Source organism: Equus quagga, chromosome 11, assembly GCF_021613505.1.
Source record: "Equus quagga isolate Etosha38 chromosome 11, UCLA_HA_Equagga_1.0, whole genome shotgun sequence".
NCBI lineage: Eukaryota > Metazoa > Chordata > Mammalia > Perissodactyla > Equidae > Equus > Equus quagga.
Window position 1 is genome coordinate 96404591 of NC_060277.1, and position 20886 is coordinate 96425476.

At 47.3% G+C, this 20886-nt stretch overlaps 1 protein-coding gene and 1 long non-coding RNA gene across 3 annotated transcripts; one reads left to right on the forward strand and one right to left on the reverse strand.

Annotated features, from left to right (window-relative positions):
• Positions 1–12: 12 nt before the first annotated feature.
• On the reverse strand, positions 13–10861 carry LOC124246490 (uncharacterized). The gene is made up of 3 exons (XR_006890508.1): positions 10750–10861; positions 5406–10265; positions 13–2292 (listed from the first exon to the last, which is right to left on the reverse strand). It is a non-coding gene; the product is annotated as an uncharacterized LOC124246490 (long non-coding RNA).
• Positions 10862–12077: 1216 nt separating this feature from the next.
• G6PC1 (glucose-6-phosphatase catalytic subunit 1) lies at positions 12078–20408 on the forward strand. 2 transcript variants are annotated; one of them, XM_046674645.1, is made up of 5 exons: positions 12078–12386; positions 14710–14819; positions 16712–16817; positions 17429–17544; positions 18743–20408. In XM_046674645.1, the coding sequence occupies exons 1-5, from the start codon at positions 12157–12159 to the stop codon at positions 19252–19254; spliced, it is 1074 nt and encodes a 357-aa protein (XP_046530601.1). In that variant the 5' UTR covers positions 12078–12156; the 3' UTR covers positions 19255–20408. The 2 variants fall into 2 exon arrangements, with proteins under 2 accessions (XP_046530601.1, XP_046530602.1); XM_046674646.1 differs by having other exon boundaries at positions 12103–12216.
• The last annotated feature ends 478 nt before the right edge of the window (positions 20409–20886 follow it).

Here is a 20886-nt window from a genome sequence, read left to right on the forward strand (position 1 = left end):
TCTTTTCTTGCTCTTGTTTATTGTGATAAAACACACATAACAAAATTTACAATTTGACCATTTTTTAAGTGTACAGTTCAGTCGTATTAAGTCCATTCAGAAGCTTTCTTAGGGTCCCCGCTCCTCCTCTGCCCCGGGTCTTGAATACGAAGATGAGGCCTCTAAAGACCAGCTGTTCTCTCAAGCCCCAGGCAGGTCCCCACCAGGCCTGTGCCCCGATCTTGGGAAGCTGCTTCTCTGTCTTCATTTCTCATTTCTCACCCTGGCACATTCCTTCTCCTTCCTCCTCCTCCTTCCCCTCCTCTTGCTACTTCAGCTTCTACTCCCTGGCATTTCCCTCTGAGGTCCTGGGGGGATGTCCCTTCTACCTCAGGTCCTGTAATCCATGCCCCCACATCGCTCAATTCTGGTGTCCTCCTCTGTCCCCGGGCTGGGGAAGCCTTGGACATGCAGGGGGCTGTCTTGTTGGCGAGAGGGACAATCCCTGGTTGTGTCCTTATGGGAGACATATGTCTCTGGACAGATTTCTTCATCTTGTCTCTCTACCTTTCACTATGAGAACAAAAACGTTCCTGCTGACATCTTGTCATCTGTGTGCACTGCCAAATAATCTCCCTCCGAGTTCTCGCCATTTACATAGAATAGACCGTGTGGAGTACGCTTTTGAGAGGGGGTGGGATGGTCAAGTGACAGCAGCAGGTCAGGGGAGTTTGTAGGGGAAACGTTGAAGAGTCATCTGTTCTCACGGCCATGGGTGACAGTGGCCTCCATTACTCTGCAGCAGCCAGCATGGGTGATCAGAATGTCATCAAGGGTAGGGACCAAAAAGCCTTAGGAGCTACGGGAACCACGTCAGGAGCTGCTCCATCAGGGGTGGGCACGTGTATGAGCCAAGGGCCTCCTGGTGGGCATTGGCCTCCAAGGCTTCAAATCCTTGCTGCCCTTCCTGAGGTGTGGACTTTGGACGGGCATAAAGAAGAACTGGCATATTTTCCAGAAAGGAGTGCGGGGCCAGCATAAGGTGGGGAGGAGGTAGGGCTTAAAGACCAAGCTGCCTCAGGAGCCTCCAGGCCAGGGAAACCCATCTGATAGGCAGGGTCTACACTTCTGCTTCTGTGGCTTTCCCACTTCTGTCAGCGTCTTTTCTGGAAGAGGGGGCTCCAAAGTCAGAAAGAGAGGGGGATTTGTCCTCAGTGGGAAGCCCAGGCCACCAACAGAGGCCTAGGGGAGGGCCCTGACTGGGCAGGCCTGGCAGGAGAGGAGTTCAGGGCACAGAGATTTGGGTCCAGCTTAGCTTGACCAGAGAGAAATGGCAGACCCGGGGCTCAGACACTGCGTAAGTCCTGTGGTTCCCTTGTGAACTGCTCTTACCCCCAGTCTCAACCAGGTGAGCTGGAAAGGAACTAAGTTCTGGCAAAGGGACCTTCATACCAAGACTAAAGGCCGTGGGAGCCAAATTCTTGATTCCAGAATATCAGCAGGATATGGTGGAAAGTGCCCAGATGGGGAAGGGGTTAAGGCAGAGCTGATTTCTTTCCATTTTGTTTTAAGGCTCAGTGAATTTGTGTCTCTTTACCCTCTCAGCCCAGATAAATATCATGTTTTGATTTCCTTGTGTTTTCTTGTTCAAAGAAATTTGGACCACGATGGGTGTAAATGCTGTCATCTTGCCCCCAAAACAAACACTGTGGGAGAGCCAAGGATGCTTCTCTGGGCTGTTCCACCTCTGCTTCTCCACTTGCAGGGATGGGGAGAGGGGACCTGTCTCCCGGGCTGAAGTCTGTGTTGGGGGCTCTGCTGTTGCGGCTCACCTGCTGAGCAATGAGCATGTGATGGGGCTCCCCACTGGTGTCAGAGGGCACAGCTCGAGCCACCCAAGGGAATGGTGCACAGGGAACTCTCAGGAAAAGAGTTAAGGCAGCCCTGTCAGAAGGCTATCCTGGGAATATATCCTTCCAGCCACAGGAAAGAAGCAACCAGACCCTGAGGACTGCAGCCCAGAGAGATCCAAAGGGTCAGAGTAGCAAAGTTCTGGAAGGGGCAGGGAACTTTGGGACTGTGGGCCCTAGGGGACCCTTGGACCTATACACCCCACTGAAAGGACCTCAAACACCACATGCACATATACACAGTATCGGTGTGAGCTCTCTGGCCTGGCCTCTTAGTGGCACCTGCCTGGTGTCCCCAGTCTGACACTTGGCCTATGGTCGATGGTTGGCTGTGTTTGCTCCATGCAGGCTCCGGGTGGATGTCTGCAGCTTCTGTAACATTGCTCCTCCCCACATCTGGAGCCTGTGAAGGGAAATAAAAGACTGTAGCCTTCTCGGTGGGGCTTGGATCTCAGACATCTTCCCACCGCATGTTTCTCATACTCATTGACCTTATGTCTCTGGGCCAGGCTGACGGGGGACTCCTCCTTTCTTGAGGACCCTCAAGGAACGTGATGCCTCAGTCTCTCCCACGTCTCCCATTGAAATGGAGCCAGTATGGTGGAGACTACTCTGGGCTAGCTGATTCCCGTCTATTGCCTCATATATTCCTCACAACAACCTTGAGAAGCAGATGTTATTATTCCCATTTCACAAGTGAGGAAACTAAGATTCAGAGGGATTGGGTAACTTGCCCCAAGTTGGCTGGTAAGCAGTGGGGCTGGATCGAACCCAAGTCTTGATGCGTTCATGGCTTCTTCTACATGACTGCCTTCCCCTGTACCGCTGCTCTTCACTGCCTGACAGGCCTGGTTAAATAATTAAACAAGGTAATGCTTGAAAAGCACTTGGCACCTGATCCATGGTAAGTGACCCTCTAAGAGCACAATCGACACTCAGTGGACCAGAGCTGAAATATGCACAGTTGCCTCAAAGCAAAGGCCCTCAACCTTGGCTGTACGTTGATAGCCCTGAGGAGGGGCCGGCCCCGTGGCCGAGTGGTTAAGTTCGTGCACTCCGCTTTGGCGGCCCATTGGTTCCATTGGTTCGGATCCTGGGTGCAGACTCGGCACCCCTCGTCAGGCTATGCTGAGGCGGCGTCCCACATGCCGCAACTAGAAGCACCCACAACTAAAATAAAAATATACAACTATGTACTGGGGGGATTTGGGGAGAAAAAGCAGAAAAAAAAAAAAAGATAGGCAACAGTTCTTAGCTCAGATGCCAATCTTTAAAACAAGTTAAATAAATTAAAGAAAAAAGAAATCCCTGAGGAGCTGGTAAAACTCCACATACCCGGGCTGCACCTCAGACCAGTAAAATCACAATCTATGATAGCGAGGCTCAGACATTAGCAGTTTCTAAATTTCCCCCAGCTGATTCTAATATGTAGCCAAGGTTGAGAAAACCCTGGAGCAGTAGTTTGGTTCCAAGCTTGCCAGAGGACCCTGACCAGAGTGTAACATACGCAAAGAACGTGTCCGTCAGAAGGCACAGCAAAGAAGCATTGCAGAGCCTGCCCTGGCAGTGACAATCCGACCATGTCTGGAGCAGAGGACCAGGCCCAAGGCCAGGACACATCAGCCCTGGAGGCACATTAGGCATGTGGATGGAGGCGCCAGGCCCAGCAAACCTATCTCATGAGCAACTGCTGATTCTGATTCATCAGTCCGCACATTGGTCATGGGAAGAAAATGGGCAAGTCTGTTACAGCTCTTGTGTAAATGAACTAATTGGTGTCCTGACAATAATTGCTTTTGCTTTGACAGTTACTGTAAATGAAGATTAGCCTGCAGGGGTTACTCTCATAAATTTCAATCTTCCCTGAAATATGATCCCATCCCCCTTGGTGAGTTAATGAATTCTGATTTAGGCCCCTCCCTTGGACTGTGGTGAATTCACCAAGAAACCATTGTGCGGTATCCTGGGAGGCGTCATCAGACTCCAGACACAACGCGCACCAGCCTTGCCCTAGACTTCATGTCTAACTTTCTGAGCAGAGACTGTCTGTAAGTGAATGCCCACCTTCCTTCCCTACCCACTCTATAGTTTTTCCTTGTCTAACTGCCCCCTAAAATCTTCAAAGCTACCCACTCTCTGCAGGCCGTATTAGGTGGTTCACAAACTGGTTTCAGCACCCCCCACCCCCACTGTGCTGTCCTGCACTCCAGATGCCCAGACAATGTGCCCTTCCCCAAACAGGCTGTTCCCACCGACCCATGCCTCTGCCCATGAGCTCTCCTTCTTCCTTCCCCTGGTTCCTTCCTCCCTTCTTCATCTGGTGACACTTTATTCATCCTCTAAAACCCGACTCAGATATCGCCCCACCCCAAGCAAAACTAGTTGCATTGTTCTCCCCACTCCCTTAGCACTTTGGACAGAACTCCACAAGGGAGGTTCATGAGCTGAACTCAGTTCTTATCTACATGTGTCCTCCCTTCACTCCTCATCAGAGAGCCTGAGCTCCCTAGGGCAAGAACCATGTCCTGTTGGCCTTGGTAGCCTGGGGCCCAGTATGATGTCATGCCCTTTTGGCTGCTTAGATATATTTTCATTGAAATCTGAACAAACAATAGTGCTTGTTACATTCAAGGAGTTCCTTGTCTTGTAAAAAGCCATTTCATACCCAGTTTCTCCTTTGACTACCTCAAAAAGGAAGATCTAAGGAAGCCCAAAGATCCTGAGTGAAAAATCACCCTGGAAGCACAGGTCAAAACAAGACACGAGGTCAAAGGGCAACAATGATATGCTGAGCCAAGCACTTGCTTTCCAGGCGAGACCTGCACCACTGGAACCAGCCCCTCAGCAAAGCTTGCAGGAAAGAGGAGAAGGGACAGTGAGGTTTCTGAGGAGGTGGACATTGGCAGGTCTGTAAGTCAGTTCCCCACACTGGGCTTGCCCTGAAACACACAGGAGGGGCCCAGAGCCTGGGGTAGACCTAGGGGGCATGGTGTGGGGGGTTAGAAGCATAGGCTGGGTGTTGGACCCCAAAATGCTATACAGTTGGGCATGTATGTGGGCAAGGGTGTTTCTGAGGCAGCAAATCAATGAATGAATGTTTTCGTCATTCTGCAACGTGGTAAAATGGTTTATAGTGTGGCTTCTCGAGCCAAGTTGCTGAGGTTTGGCAAGTATAACCTTGGGAAAGTTATTTAACTTCTCTGTGCCTCACTTTCTTCTCCTGTAAAATGGGGACAGTAATAAAATCTACCTCAGGACTTTTATGAGGATTAAATGAGTTAATCCATGTAATTTTCCAAAACTAGTTCTTGGCACTTTGTAAATGCTCAAAGAATGATAGCCAGTATTTAATATTTTATTAACCAGCATCTACCAGGTGTTTCAGTTACTACATAGTAAATCACCCTATAGCTTGGTGGCCTAAAACCATTTTATTTACTCCTTATTCTGTAGGATGGCCATCTGGGCTGGGCTCAGTTGGGCAGTTCTTCTGCTGGAGTCACCTGGGTCACTCACATGGCTGCAGGTATCTGGCAGATGGACTGGGGCTGGATGGTCTAAGATGGCCTCACTCACGTGTCCAGCAGGTGGGTCTGGCTGTCAGGTCACGTGTTACAGCAACGTGTCTCCAGCAGGTTGGTCTGGACTTCTCCCCTTTGTGGTCCAGGGTTCTGACTGTAGCCTAAAGAGGACGAGCCCTAGAGAACAAATGCTTTTCAAGCCTCTTCTTGCATCATATTTGCTAATGTCCCATTGGCCAAGGCACAAGATCAAGCTCAGATTCGAAGGATGGAGACATAAATTTCACATCTTGATGGGAAGAGAGGCAAACAATGCAAAGGGATGTGTGTCAGGGATGGGAGGGACCATCACAGCTATACAAACCACACTGGGCACCAGACATGCAAGCAGAGCTCATTTCTGGAGGCAGGAAGGGATGTTTTCTTGGCCCTCAGGCTCAGGATAGCAGAAAAAAGGTTAAGACATACGTGTAAAACAACTGTAATGCAACGCTGGAACATGCCAAGTGCTCCAAGAAAGGAACAGTTAAGTTCTAGAAGAGTTCAGGTTAAAGTGATTCTTTACAGCTGACAAGGGCTGGGCTTCAGTGGGTGGGGAAGACTATATTAGCTTGGCCTTGAATATGGTTAGAATCTGGACATGTGGAGATGGAGAAAATGATATTCCAAGTGGAGAGAAAAGCAAATTTAGAAAAAACAAGTCATGTCTGGGAAATGCAAACCCATCTAATATATATCTGGAGTAAGAGGTCCACGAAGGGGACTGCAAGACATAAGGCTGGAAAGATAACCTGGGGTCCAATTGTGGATGAGCTTGAATTTGAACTTCATTCTGTAGGCAATGGGGAGCCTGGGTATTTTTCAGATGACAAGTGAAAAGAACTGTGTTGTAAGAAGCCTCCTTTGACAGTAGTCTGTAGGCTGGTTTGGGCAGGGGAGCCAAAAGGGGAGTAGGAGGTCACTAAATAATGAAAGGACTAGCAGGCCTAGGCAGAGGGATTGAGGAGAGGCCACAAGAGTAGAAAATACATGCTCAGAACCTGATGAATGACTGCAAATGGCGCGTGAGGAGGCGTCAAGGATGACGCGAAGGTTGCCAGGCTCAGTGCCTCTAGGATGGCAGAGAGGGAGGAGATGCATTTACAAAGCAGGGAAATCTAGAGGAAGAACAGGTGTGGAAGGAATTTGAGAAACATACGGGACGTCCAGGTGGTGTTCAAGCGGGGTCCGCCATCACGGACCCATCACTGCGGGAGGAGGAAGAGGAGAAAGGAGAAGACAGTTAGCGACATTGAACACAGCAAGGGGGGGTGTTTCAAAGCAGTTGTCTGTCAAAAGTGTCAGATGTGGCCAAAGATCAAGGAAGAAGAAGGATGAGAAAAGGCCAACCAGCAGATTTGACAGTGAGAAGGTCACCACGACTTCCCAGTAAAGCAGAGGAGGCTGAAGTTGCAGAGGATGGAGGAGGGGGCGACAGGTATCCTGCTTTCTGGAATTCAGAGTTGGAGAGATCTCCTGGACTTACGTGACCCTAGTGCTGCCTTCCTTCCATTTCAAACCTACTAAAGTGAAGAAAATGTTTAAAATCTTAAAAATAAAGCAAACACCGCCTTTCCTTTCCATGCTAAAAGAGAGAGGCATGCTAGACTCTCCTTGCCTTCTCCCTCTCTCTCCCACCCCCTGGCTGGTGATCAGACATTGTCACGACTCATGTCCAGGGAGACAGGCGTTGGCGGGACAGACGGCTGTTTACTTCCTAGCAGAGGTCTGTTGTGTTTTCATAGCTCAGAATAGTTCCTTTGCCCTCTCCAGGCCAGTGAGGCGGTGGGGGAGTGCAAATCCCACTGTTTGTTTTCATAATTCCAGGCCTCACTTCATCCTCTTTCTCTGCATCACAGTCCTCATTTGGGAACTCTCAGAGGGGGTAAGGTTTGGGTTAAGAGGGTCCAAGACTACTAATTTCCTAGTTATGTCCCCTAGCTGGGCTCCAGAAGAGGGAAGGACTAATAACCGACTGCACAGCATGGGTGTTTTGGTTGGGATGAAAATTCCGCAGCTATTTAAGAAAGAGTTGATTAAAGAATTACAGGGCAGAGCTGAGGGAGAAAAAAACAAGGAGGAAGAGAAGAGGGTGTAAGAGATGACCCCCTCCCCCAATCTGGGTCTTGCCTGGGTGCCAGGCTCAACCTAGGGAGCTGACTTCCACTCGAGGACTGTGGGGGCCTCTCTGACTCCCAGGGCACCTCAGGTTGCGCTGGGTTCTGGCAGCACCGGTGTTTGGAAGGTACCCTCAGATGGCAGGAAGAATTGGCTTCACGGAATACTCTTCCAAATTCTTTGAATTTTTTTAACTAGGTGAATATATTACTTTTGAAAATGTTTTGATTAAAAAAATACGAGCACATTTATCTTTTCCTTCTGGCAATGATGAATCATTTACTGTACTTCTGTCAGGGAATCAACAGTCAGACCCCACCTCCTTGGAGCTACTTTCAAAGGAGCACCAAAGACTCAGAGAATGCTAAAACTGAAAGGAGGATGAGGGTCACCAAGTCTTATTTTGCCATTAACAAAAGTAAAACCCAGAGCACTCCAGTGACTTGGCCAAGGTCACACAGCTCTTTGATCTTCCTATTTAATCTTTTGTTTTTCCTTTTAAATCCTAGCCATGGCAGTGGGGAGGGGGGAGTCTCCTGGGCTGCCTGCTGGAGGCTTGAGGGTGTTTTGGAGAGGCTTCTGAGGAAAACCAAGATGCTCTTTCCTCCTCCACACCCACTTCCTACCCGCCCCCCCACCCGTGTCCCCACCTCACTCCACTCCCCACCAGGTTGAGCTATGGCTGAGCCGTTGATGACTTAGTTCCCTCCCCTCCTTCTTCAGTTGGTCCCAATTCTTCCAAAGAGTCCATGAGTTGAAGCTGGGAGGGATGGCAGTTGGGGCTGAATCCTTAGCTCGACTCACACTTTCCACCTCTCCTCAGACAGCCCCTTTTTGCCTCTGGAGTACAGACCAGGATGAAGGGGAAATGAGCTTTTTCCCAATAGTCCCCCCCACTATTTGGTGGTGCCTCTGCCTCTCCTGTGCACCGTTAACAAAATTTAACTCCTGGCAGGATGGATCAAATCTGACAGCAAGAATGTTTCCTAGCTACTAGAGCGGTTTGGCCCTGCCAAAGCGTTGATGGGAGGGTGGGAGAAGCGTTTACCATCTGGTCAAGAGAGAGCTCGTTAACCATTTGCAGAAACAGGCGTCTCTGGAGGGGACAACAGCTTCTTTGGGGACAGGGGTTAAGGCAGAAAAAGAAGAGGAAGAGGATGGTCAGTCTGTGCTGCCCACAAAGGCTCCCGGATTCATTTGATTGATTTGCCTCCTGGCGTGGCAGGAAGAAGGTAATGAGCGGGGAGTTCTTAACCGTTTACAGAGAAGCAAATGCCCTCTGATATTTTTCTGTGAACAAAATGTCCAGCCCATCCTGAGACGTGCAGCACGCTCCCCTCACCTGGTCAGTGGATGCACAGTTCAAGGTCCTGAAGCTGAACTTTCTCACCACCCTGGAGATAAGTCAGCCATTTTCACTGGCTATCAATGATTAATCCTCCCTCCACCTGTTTGTCTTAACATGTTTTTGTAAAAAAATCAACTGGATCACTCACTTAAAATGTGACAGCAGTTGATCCAGCCAGTTTCTACTGTCTACCCCTAAATGCCTCCTCTACTGATCACTTGGTAGGAAAAAAAGCACCTGAAAAGAAATAAAGAAAAAAATTAAAAACCGTATATCTTTCAGTTTGAGCTGTAATCCTCCAGAGAAATCTACCCTGCTGCTTAGACAAAGCATCGGATCGAAGCTGGGGTTCGCATCCTGACTACCATGTGCAGAAAAGACCCATCCTAGTGATAACAGCTGGGCAAAGTAAAGGCAGCTCCTCTCTCAACAGAACCCAGAGCCCGAGCCAGAATAGAGGAGTTGGCCGCAGGGAAAGTCAGAATTTCTTTTTGGTAATAAATGGAATTTTTGGATGAGGTATGTGGTGAATTATGGCTCCTTGCTCTTTGCTTTCCTGTCAGCAAATGAACTTGTTTGAGTGAATGAGTCAAATGTGCTCTGGGAGACGAAGGTGCCAGGACACTGGAACCAGCTGCCCTCATTTAACGGCAGACCAGCCTACTTTCTGGCACCTTTCCTTCCTGTACTTCCCAGACCAAGATCCTCAAAGCTCTGAATTTCTGTTTGTGGAGAAAGTGCCTTAGGAGTGCCTGGCTAGTGTACCTGTCGAAGAGGGGCCCGTATAATTTTCCATCTTTGTTGCTTCCCAGCCTCAGCTGATCGTTTCCCCAGAGAGCATTAAGAAGGCTTGAGTCACCTCCACTGAGGGCAAAATAATAGGGAGCTCACTTATATTTGTACAAATGGGTTCAATTTTGCTCAAAGGATCCCCCAGTTGACATAGTTAGTTAGTAAATGTCTGGCCTCCCTGCCACTAGAGTGTCAAGGTTCAGGAGGACAGCTAGGTTTAACTTTGAATTCCTCAGAGAACTGGGCGTGGTGTCCTGCTCAGGAAATGTTTGTCAAATTAAACTGGAGAACTTCTTGACAGGGAAAAAGACAGCAGTTGGAGGGAGGTGAGGGAATCCCCTCTCTGGAGATAGTTCTGTAAATGAGGGAATTCTCTCCAAAATCTCCAGGCGCTCAAATGCTTCGTCCACAATATTCACTTCAAATACGCACAAGTCCTCTGAGGATTTGAGAACACCACAATTTCTCTCTTTAGTCAGCTTTCTAGCAGGCTCAGGTCCTTTGGGGCCTTCCTCTTTCCGCACATAATAAAAATTTGCTGGAGGCAGCAGGAAAGGGCTGGAAGGTAGAAAGGTGGAGACTAGCAAGAAGTCTCATGACATACAAAATTGCTCTGACCAAGAGGATCCCCCTGCCTGGCAGGCAGCCTGCCAGAGGGCCTCTCCCACTGCCCTGTGTGCCCAGAATTGAATATCAGCTCCATCACGACTCCTTATCAACACAAGCATTCTCGCTGAGAAGATGGGGCTCTCCATACGCTGCACACATGATGGAACCCCGCTCGACCCAGAGACTCTGGCTCCTAGCAGCCCTGTGGAGACGCATAGAAATTCCAGCCCCCAGGATCACGGCAATAGTTACTCAATACTTTCAAGGAAGAGGGTAGAGGGAAAAAAAGAGCCATCTCTTCTGGTGGGGTCCACAACCCATGGCCTAGCAGTCCTAGCATTGCGGAACACCCCCCCCCCCCCCCCACCATGACAACACTGCCAAGTACATGCTTCATTTGCAGCCCACCCGCAGCCACCACCACCACCATTACCTGCTCCTCAGTCTGGAGGTGGCAAGACAGAGTTGCTTGGACCAGCAGAGACAATGTGGTCAAGGGCAGTTGGAGTCCACTTGAGCTGGGTGAGAGCCCTGGGGGGTGGGGGTGAGACTCCAGACCATACCTCCTGGAAGATGTTTTAATCATTCCCAGCATGGAATGTTGTCAACCTTTGCTACAGACTCAGCTCTGGGTTTCTTTTCCCTGTCCTCAATCTACCCCTCACAAGGCAATATGGACTTGCTGATGGGAAATGCAAGCGGGTTTTCAAAAGCTTTATTGCCACTAGCTCTTATCCTTGAAAATGTATCAGTTCGTCACCTGATTCACCCCCTGATCCCCTCAGAGTTCCACGTAACCCAAGTGTGTGTGGGTTTGGTCTCTGCACTGCTGCAGGATGATTTCTGCTCGTGCAGGTGAGCAGGCAGCATCGTTTCTCATAACCTGGCATTGGTTACTTTTACTTATTCCTTGTCTACATCCATGGCTATAGTAAAATTATATTGACTTCCTGGTGATTATTTGTGTGTGTGTGTGTGTGTGTGTGTGTGTGTGTACAAATGAAAGAAAGCTCCAAATACAGAAGCCCTTTCCAGAGTCCCTAGTCACCAGTTTGCTGGTGTTTTTATTAGAACCACATATTCATCATATTGTTTTTGCATGAACATACATTCATTCTAACGCTTAAACTTATGTGTTAAAACCCCACATGTCCTAACTTTAAGAGCATTAAATGAATTTAATCAGTGCATTCAGAGATGATTATTTTCTGGCCCTAAGAGATATGGAGCCAATATTGGGAAGAGGGTTTGATCTCCCAAACCAGAAGCATTTCCTAGACCCTAAGGCAGTTAAGAAAGGCCCGGCAAGGTGGCAGTTCCCAGTACAATGGAACTCACTGTATTTTAAAATTAGTGACTTCAAACTTGAATAGCTAGAGCATCGGGGCTTTTCTTTGTACTAAAATAAAGCGCAGTGCAGACTTGGGAAACCAGGCATCTTTGCAAGAACCACGCTGGATCTAGACTCTGTCCTGGGTCTCTGGCCCAGTTTCGGAGCCAGAGGGCAGCCCCTTGCCCTGTCAAGCCGCATGCCAAGGTTAATAATTGGCCCTGCCGAGCACATTGCCGATCAGGCCGTTCCTGTGTGCCTGTTTTTCTATTTTACGTAAATCACCCTGAACATGTTTGCATCAACCTACTGATGATGCACCTTTGATCAATAAATTTTAGACAAAAGTGGTTTTTGAGTCCAAAGATCAGGGTTGGGTTGACCTGCAGACTTGATCCAGGGTGTATAAAACAGAGGCAAGGCACAGGCTGATAGCAGAGCAATCACCACCACGTCTGATATAACTACAAGAGCTCAGCTGAAGCCTTCCCGAAGGGCCAGAGAGTGAGGATGGAGGAAGGAATGAACATTCTCCATGACTTTGGGATCCAGTCAACTCGCTACCTCCAGGTGAATTACCAGGACTGCCAGGATTGGTTCATCTTGGTGTCCGTGATTGCTGACCTCAGGAATGCCTTCTACGTCCTCTTCCCCATCTGGTTCCATCTTCGAGAAGCTGTGGGCATCAAGCTCCTCTGGGTAGCTGTGATTGGAGACTGGCTCAACCTTGTCTTTAAGTGGTGAGTAGGAGCCAGACAGAGGAGGTCGGCAAGGGAAGAGGCTGGCATTCTCTCTGGAATTATCTGTCCATCAGAAGTTGCCTTCTCCATACTATTCAGGAAGCCACAGTTTACTCTCCTCCTGACTTTGGATCATCTAAAGAAAGAGGGAAGACAGAGGAAACCCTGTCAGTGAGTTGAAAATACAGGAAAGGCTATTTCATATGGATGGAAGGCCAGCTGGACACTGAAAACTCTGAATTACAGACTATAAGGAAATAAACATAGTTTTATGACTGAAGCAGGATAGGCAACATGAAGATAGACGTATGAAAGAAAGATGATTTATGAAAAAAGGAAACACAATGATAATTTAAAAACCAGCTGTGTGGAGTAGTGAGGAATAACCCAGAGAACTGGGATCCAGCCTTATTCAGCTACCTACCAGCTCTGTGTCCTGGGCAAGTCACAGCAACTCTCTGAGTTTCTGTTTTATAATCTGTAAACTTAGGTTATCTCTGGGACCTTAATAATAATCGTAGTTAACACTTATTGAACATTTAATATGTGCCAGGCCATGTGCTAAGTGCTTTTCTGTGGGGTGGTTACCACTATATTACAGGTGAAGAGACGGAGGCACTGGGTTAAGTGACTAGACCAACACGGGTAGTAAATGTCAGAGACAGGATTTCAGCCCAGGCAGGCTGGCTTCAGAGGCAAGGCTCTTAAGAACTATGTTATATCCAGCGTTAGTGTTTGCCCATTTCTACTGTGTATATATTCCCCTTATGGCCACTTTCAAGCCACCAGTGGGTCCAGCTTGCAAAAATCCTGAATATTTTACAGTTATTAGCCAGTACCAGCTGACTCTAGCACATTACTGGTTTGGCTTCTATTTCCTATCTAGAAAATGAAGAAGTTGGACCAGTTGCCCTCTAAGACCTTTATCATCCCTAAAACTATCTGTGTCTACTGTCAGGTGACTCTTTTTTTTCCAGCTTTATTTATAAATAATTGACATACATCACTGTATAAGTTTAAGGCATATAGCACAATATATATTATGAAATGATTACTAGAATAGGTTCATCTAACATCCATCTTCTCACACAGAAGCGATTCTTAAGATCTTTTCCAGTTCTAATATTCTTTGGCCGTAGACAATAAAAGTTCTTTAGAGTAGGAAAAAAGTTGTTATTGGGCTCAGAAGCCCAAGGCATATTGATGGCATTCTGAAACTTCTGTTGAAAAATCTGAGTTTTGTCTGTAATGTCCCTATTCAACAGCACGACCCTAAAAAAATTAAAAAATAGGGGCCATCCCTGTGGCCAAGTGGTGAAGTTCACGTGCCCCATTTTGGTGGCCTGGGGTTTGCCTGTTCGGATCCTGGGCATGGACCTACACACTGTTCATCAAGCCGTGCTAGCAGCGTCCCACACAGAGGAACCAGAATGACCTGTAACTAGGATATACGACTGTGTGCTGGGGCTTTGGGGGGAAAAAAAAAGAAGAAGATTGGCAACAGACATTACCTCAGGGCCAATCTTCAAAAAAAAATTAATAAATAAAAAGTTATTCCAAACAGCTGATCTCAATTAAAGCATCATGGATTTTCTGAGTTGGCAGAGGACAGAGCTAGTGGCTGTCCCAGATTTTGGTGAGAAATCACCATTCCACCACCACAGGGAAAAGGAGGCATCCTGACTGATCTTTGACCTCGACACCTGTTTCCACAATGAAAAACTTATCTAGTACTTTTAAAGAGGAAGTGGTTTGCCTGAGATAGCCTGTTTCAAAGCAGAGAGGATACAAAGCAAACACCTAAGGTTATGTATGTCCTTACAGAGAGCAATTCTGATGGCAACACAGTGGCCACGTCTCCTGGGGCGCTTGTCCTTGGGGCTGGGGCACATTCTCCGGTGTCAGAGGAAACGCAAGACTCACTGAGGCCTGAAGAAAGAGAAGAGGGACCTGGGAAGCTCTGTGAGTCCAGGCTGCAAACTGTAGCTCCACACGCATCCTTCCGGGACAAATTTGTCTTGGGGTTTAAAAAAAGTCACATAGCTGCCATCAATATGGTCTTGGGTTAGTTATTCATCCTCGAGTAAATAAGAAATTCAAATAATTAAAAATTCTAAAGTTTTATAAAGGCTCTATCGTAAAAAGTCTGCCCCCCCTCCCCCCAGCCACCCAGATCCCCTTCTTGGAGGCAACTGGTGCTACCAGCTTTCTGTTTAGCATCACATGGATATTCTCCTCGAGCTACTCTCTCTTCTTGAAGGTATGAGCTTCTGGCAAAAGGGTTCCCTCAGTAACTCCAGATACCGGTTCTACTTTTCTACAGGATTCTCTTCGGACAGCGCCCGTACTGGTGGGTCCTGGACACTGACTACTACAGAAACACCTCCGTGCCACTGATCAAGCAGTTCCCGATCACCTGTGAGACTGGCCCAGGTGAGAGTCCCAGCCCCTGCAGAGACAGAAACGGGGTGGACCTTGCACATTGTGGACACCTATCTACATTCGTTGTGGATGAAGCTGTCCTTGAGGGGACATGAGGAGAGCCACTCTGAGTTTTTGTCATGGTCTTCAATTTGGTACAACTGCATTTTAATTCGCTTCAAGAAGGCCTTTCTGAATAGCATATTACTACTACTTTGGAAATCTGCCATATGTTTCCAGAACCGAGATTGCTAGTCCAGAGAAGCAAAGACACCCTCACGGGCAAAGGGCTCCTGAGAGCAACTGTGCTATGGCCCTTTGTCCAGGGCAGGGAAAGCAGTAGAGGCCTGAGCACCTTCCCAAAGGCCTGGCCCAATAGAAGTGTCCTCCTGAGCTAACCGTCCACTCCCACCCCCAGCCTGTATTTTACTAGTTACAGCCAGACAAGTATGGCTCAATCGAATGACAGATTCCGTTTTCAGGAGGTAATAGGGATATCCAATCCCTTGGTTCACCCTTAGGTCTTGGTGCTCGCATCCCTTCCTCAGGGACCTTATCCTGACTCCCAAACTCAGCACAGCCCATAGTTATATGTTCTCACAAACCCTTTGTTCACTTCAGAGCATAGTCATTCATTCGGATGTTATTTATTGAGCACTTACTCTGTGCCAGACACTGTTCTAGGTACTTGCAATACCTCAGTGAATAAAATGAACGAAGATCCCTGCCCTTGCAGAGCTGAAATTTGAATGGTGTGTGTGTGTCCAATATACAAAAATCATAATACAAAAGTAAAATATACAGGATATTAGAAGATGATAATTCACAAGAAGAAAGAAGAGGAGGAGAAGAACAGAGAAGAGAAGAAAAAAGGCTTTACCTATGGCGCTCCCTGGAAAGCAGACTCAGATGGAGATTAGCATGCAACGTGGCTACACTCAGGAGCAACGCTTGTGGAGGGAAGGGACAGAAGCTGACTGGGCAGAAGGAGAAGTCTGGCTGTGATTCAGTCTCAGCCGACCCCACGGGGAGCTCTGAAGGTGGAGATGGCCCTATAGATTTGCCCTGAGTTGGGTCAAAGGGGACCAGACCCTTACACCCCAATACAGACCAGTGACTGGGTGCAGGCCATCCCCAGGGAGAGGGTAACCCTCATCAAGGTGGCTCTCTTCCACTTAGGGCAATGCTGGAGAGCTGAGGGCCATCTGTGACCACACGCTCAACAGCTAGGAAAATAAGTCCTTCAGTCCAGAAGGGGATCTGGGGGGTGCATCTCAGGACCCTCTACCTTGAGAGGTAGAGGGATCAGGAATGAGAACTAGTTGCAGTGTTAAATCTGGTGGTCAGTGTAGGACTCACTGAGAAGGTGAGATTTGAGCAAAAACTTGAAGGAGGCAAGGAATTAGCCAGTAAATTTCTGGAGGAAGAGATTTCTGGCCAGAAAGATTAACAATGCAAAGACCCTGAGGTGGGAGCATGTTTAAAGGAGAGCAATGAGACCAGCATGGCCAAGCAGAGTGAGCAAGGAGAGAGTGGAAGACAGGTAATGGAGAGCAGATCAGTTTGCGGTTATACATCCAGCATGCTGATCTTTCGTGTAATCTCTAGACTGTCTATAACCATAAGAACCACACTTGTCTGTTTTTGTGCTCACCACTGTACTCCCAGAGCCCAGCACAGTGCCAGGCATTTAGTAGGAGCTCTGTAGATATTTGTTAAATAAATGACTAAATGAATAAATGAATGGATGGCAGGATGGATGGATGGCAAGATAGATGGATGGATGATAAGATGGATGGATGGATGGATAGATGAATGGATGGATAAATGACACCCCCTAGCAGTCTCCCAGTTGAAGACTTTTCACCTTTAGTCCATTCATTCATCTCTTTTCTGCCTTTTAGGGAGTCCCTCTGGCCATGCCATGGGTACAGCAGGTGTATACTATGTGATGGTCACGTCCGCCCTCTCTATCTTTCGGGGAAAGAAAAAGGCAACCTACAGATTTTGGTAAGAACTCAGCACTGGGGTGTGGGCAGGAGGTGGTCTCTCTGTAGCTGACATACCGCTTGCTCTTCCTTGCATTCCCCCAGCCCGTCCCATACCTTGGGTTGGTACAGATAAGAGTTGTGGCATTTCTGCTGAGGGTGAACGTTAGAGTCACAGAATGTCAGAGTTGAAAAGGACCCATGAGTTCAATGCCTAATTTTACAGATAAGGAAACAAGGTCTAACACAGTAAAGGGGCTTCTTGAGATCAGGTAGTGAGGTCATGGTAAGGTTTAAATAAAAACCCATTTCTGTACTGACCACAGAGTCCCCCCGTCCAGGTTAAAATAAACAGAGAAACGTAAGACATTCCTACTACAGGAAATTCTGGGTAGGCAGCCACTGTGTAACTCCTTAATTATCAAACATATAAAATAAGGAGGTTAAAATTCACATATGCTAGGGTTTTCCACGTGCCACAGGCATCTTTGAGCTTCTGAGTAGGGATTTCAACTTACAAAAATTCCACTGACGGCACCTAAGTTTGCCAGGCTCCAGCATTCCTGCCAGGGCTATTCTCTTTGCTGAAGGATCTGTGTCTGTATTCTGTTATGGCTACCTCTTCCGTTGCAGGTGCTTGAACATCATTTTGTGGTTGGGATTCTGGGCCGTACAGCTGAACGTCTGTCTGTCACGAATCTACCTTGCTGCTCATTTCCCCCATCAGGTTGTTGCTGGAGTCTTGTCAGGTATCAGCTGCTCTGGCTCCCTCTGCCCCTCCCTCCCCCGCCTATCCCATTTCTCCCTCATCAGGACAAAATCCCAGCATTCAAGCCATGTTCTATGTGCAGTCAATGCTGTTAGCATTTCAGTGGGTTGAAAGTCAAGAGGAGGTGATTTGCAATGGTTAATTTCTATAGGAGTGCCCAGGTCTACACCATTAGATGTGTTCCAGGAAAGCTGCAAAATTAACACTATACAACTGAATTAGCTTGAAATCTCTGAGCTTTTTGTATTCTTTATTTCTTACTCATCTTCAATTGGAAGCAGCCCCTAGTTTGGCTTTAAGGGAATCTAGCAAGTTTATAACAAATGAACAATGTCCTAGGTAAACTCTTTAACTAAATTTATTTGCAAACCTAATAGATACCACAGTTGGTCTTTTTCACATGTTCCGAGTTTTGAATACTTGTGTTTTCTTAGATCCAGTTAATAAGGGGCAGGAAAGACAGGTTAAGGGTAAGAAAGAATTTCTTGGCTTTGTGGGAGGCACTGAAATATAAGACCTTAGAGAAATTGTAGAATTTTTTCGCCTGGAGATCTGTAAGAGCAGAATACTCACAGGAGCGTTCCAAGAAGAGTGTTGAGAACAAGGGAGATAACGGTTTCATGGCAACCACAAACTAACAGCATTTAGTACTGGGTTCCATGCTTGAGGAAGAGCCTGGAAACCAAGATGCATGAAAGAGCTGGGAATGTTTAGGTTCGAGAGGAAAATAACTATCTTCAAATGTGTTAAAGAGGCTCTAGATTTACAACTTAACTCCTGTGGAAAGAACTGAGACCAACAGACGACATTAGAAGGGGACAGATGTCAGCTTAGCACAGGAAGAATCAATCCATTCAAAGATGAAATGGGCTGCACGAGTGGGGGTGAGCTCTCCACTGCTGAGGGTATTCACTTAGAGACATGAGGACCCCCTGACAGGAGACAGGCATATGGTGGGAGCATGTGTATGACATTACTCTTCCATCTGAAAGAGTCTATGGTTGAGGACAGGCTGGAGTCCCATATGGGAATGAACGAGGTGACCCTCTAATCTAGAGTCTGTGATTTAATGCTACAATGGCAGGACAGATAACATGTCACCCATTGCTCCAAACCCACCTCTAGCTGAAGGTCCAGAGTCTTCCCTGTTTCTCACAGTCGTTCTTTCTTCCGCTTAGGTATTGCTGTTGCTGAAACTTTCTGCCGTATTCAGAGCATCTACAATGCCAGTCTCAAGAAATATTTTCTCATTACCTTCTTCCTGTTCAGTTTTGCCATTGGATTTTACCTGCTGCTAAAGGGGCTGGGTGTAGACCTCCTGTGGACTCTAGAGAAAGCCAAGAGATGGTGTGAGCAGCCAGAATGGGTTCACATTGACACCACGCCTTTCGCCAGTCTCTTCAAGAACCTGGGGACCCTCTTTGGCCTGGGGTTGGCTCTCAACTCCAGCATGTACAGGGAGAGCTGCAAGGGCAAGCTTAGCAAGTGCTTCCCGTTCCGCCTCAGCTGCATGGTGGCCTCCCTCGTCCTCCTGCATCTCTTTGACTCTTTGAAACCCCCATCCCAAATCGAGTTGATCTTCTACGTCCTGTCCTTCTGCAAGAGTGCGGCAGTGCCCCTGGCATCTGTCAGTCTCATCCCCTACTGCCTCACCTGGGTACTGGGCCAGCCGGACAAGAAGTCTTCGTGAGGGATATGGAGTCTTCAGTACTTAAAGTCAACGACTGTGCCAAGGATTGAGGGCGGCTAGGGTCTTCTGCAAGCCCATTTTGAGGCCAGAGGTGTTAGAGTCAGCTCAGGCCACCTCCTTCCTCCTTTGCAAGTCTAATTATATTGGGTGATATTTTTTGAAAAGCTAACATGGTTATTTGAGGAAGCCTCATCTGTTAGAAGTTGGGTTGTTCTGGATTTTTCCTGAAGACTTACTTGTTGTTCTTTCAGATATACAAAAGCAAGACGTCCAGGCAGGGCCAGCTCACAAGCCCAGGCTGGGGATCCCAACTGAGAATTTTCTACTCCTGCTCATCCTTAACCAGAAAAGGAGAAAAGAGCTGTGGATTTGATATGGAAAGAAGGATGGATTAAAGAGGATTTTTTTAGCATCTTGCATATCAAGCAAATTATGTCAAAGAATATCTAAATGGCTTTGATTATACTTGAATCTTTAGGTAAGGGACCCTCCATCGTGGGGGACCAACTTAAAGTACAACTAATGGGTGGTTAGTCGGGTAATTCTGCTTCTTGTATTTTTCTATTACATGTCCATGGCCATTGTACGGCTCCAGTGACATAGATTTGTGCTGGGTCAGAACATTCAGGCACGGTCTGCTTCCCCTTTATCGCATTAGACCTTACTCCTTATTAGCCCAGCTCGGCTTTCCCCAGAATTTTCCACTGGCTCCACACCCACCCTGCTGGAGCCTCAGATGCCTAAAGGTGACTCTGTGGTGGTGCTTTTGTATGTTTCAGTTAAGCTCTGAAATCTTGGGCAAAAAGGCAAGGAGAGGGTAAGGAGAGGCAAGGATTCCTCTCTCCAGACGGTCACTCCAATGTTACTTTTGATTCCCGGAGGGTAAATATGACTCCTTTCTCTATCCCAAGCCAACCAAGAGCACATTCTTGGAGGAAAAGCCAGCGCCTCCTTGCCTCAGTCTCAGCTGATTTGCAGAATATATCCTAAAAAAAAGAAATATATTGAAGCCTATTTATTTGAGAGTCCTTGTTTTTGTTACTAATTATATAGTTCACCACATATTGTCATTCACGCCAACCATCCTGGTCATAACATCTTTGAAAAGAAAAATATATGTATGCATTATTTTATTAAAACAACATCTTATTTAAGAATTGTCTTGTTGATTACTATATTTTAGACACAATGTGATGTGAAGCTTCTAATTCTAGCTCAGCTAAATTTCTAGCTCTTTCTCTATTTCCCTAAACAAATAATTTAGTTTCTGTGTATCTATGATTTCCCCTTGGAGAAGGAAAGTGCTTTATCTTGGGTTGGCCAGGAGTCTCAGCAGGGGCGGGGAATCTTATAAAGTGTCCACAGGAAGAGCTGAGCACATCAACACAGGCACAATATCAGCACAGAACCAGAAAGATCCAGAGTTGGCCAAGACTGAGCATTAGTTACCAGACCACAGGTCAGCATGCGTTGCCCTATGGGATCAAACTGCAACTTGAGGGCAGACAGGCAGGGTCATTACCAAACTAAGCAATCAGGGAATGAAAGAAGTAGCAGCAGAACAAGACTGGGCAGCCTGTGGAATTCAGCAACCCAGTGTCAGCAAGGTTTTGTGTTATAGTTAAAGAAAGT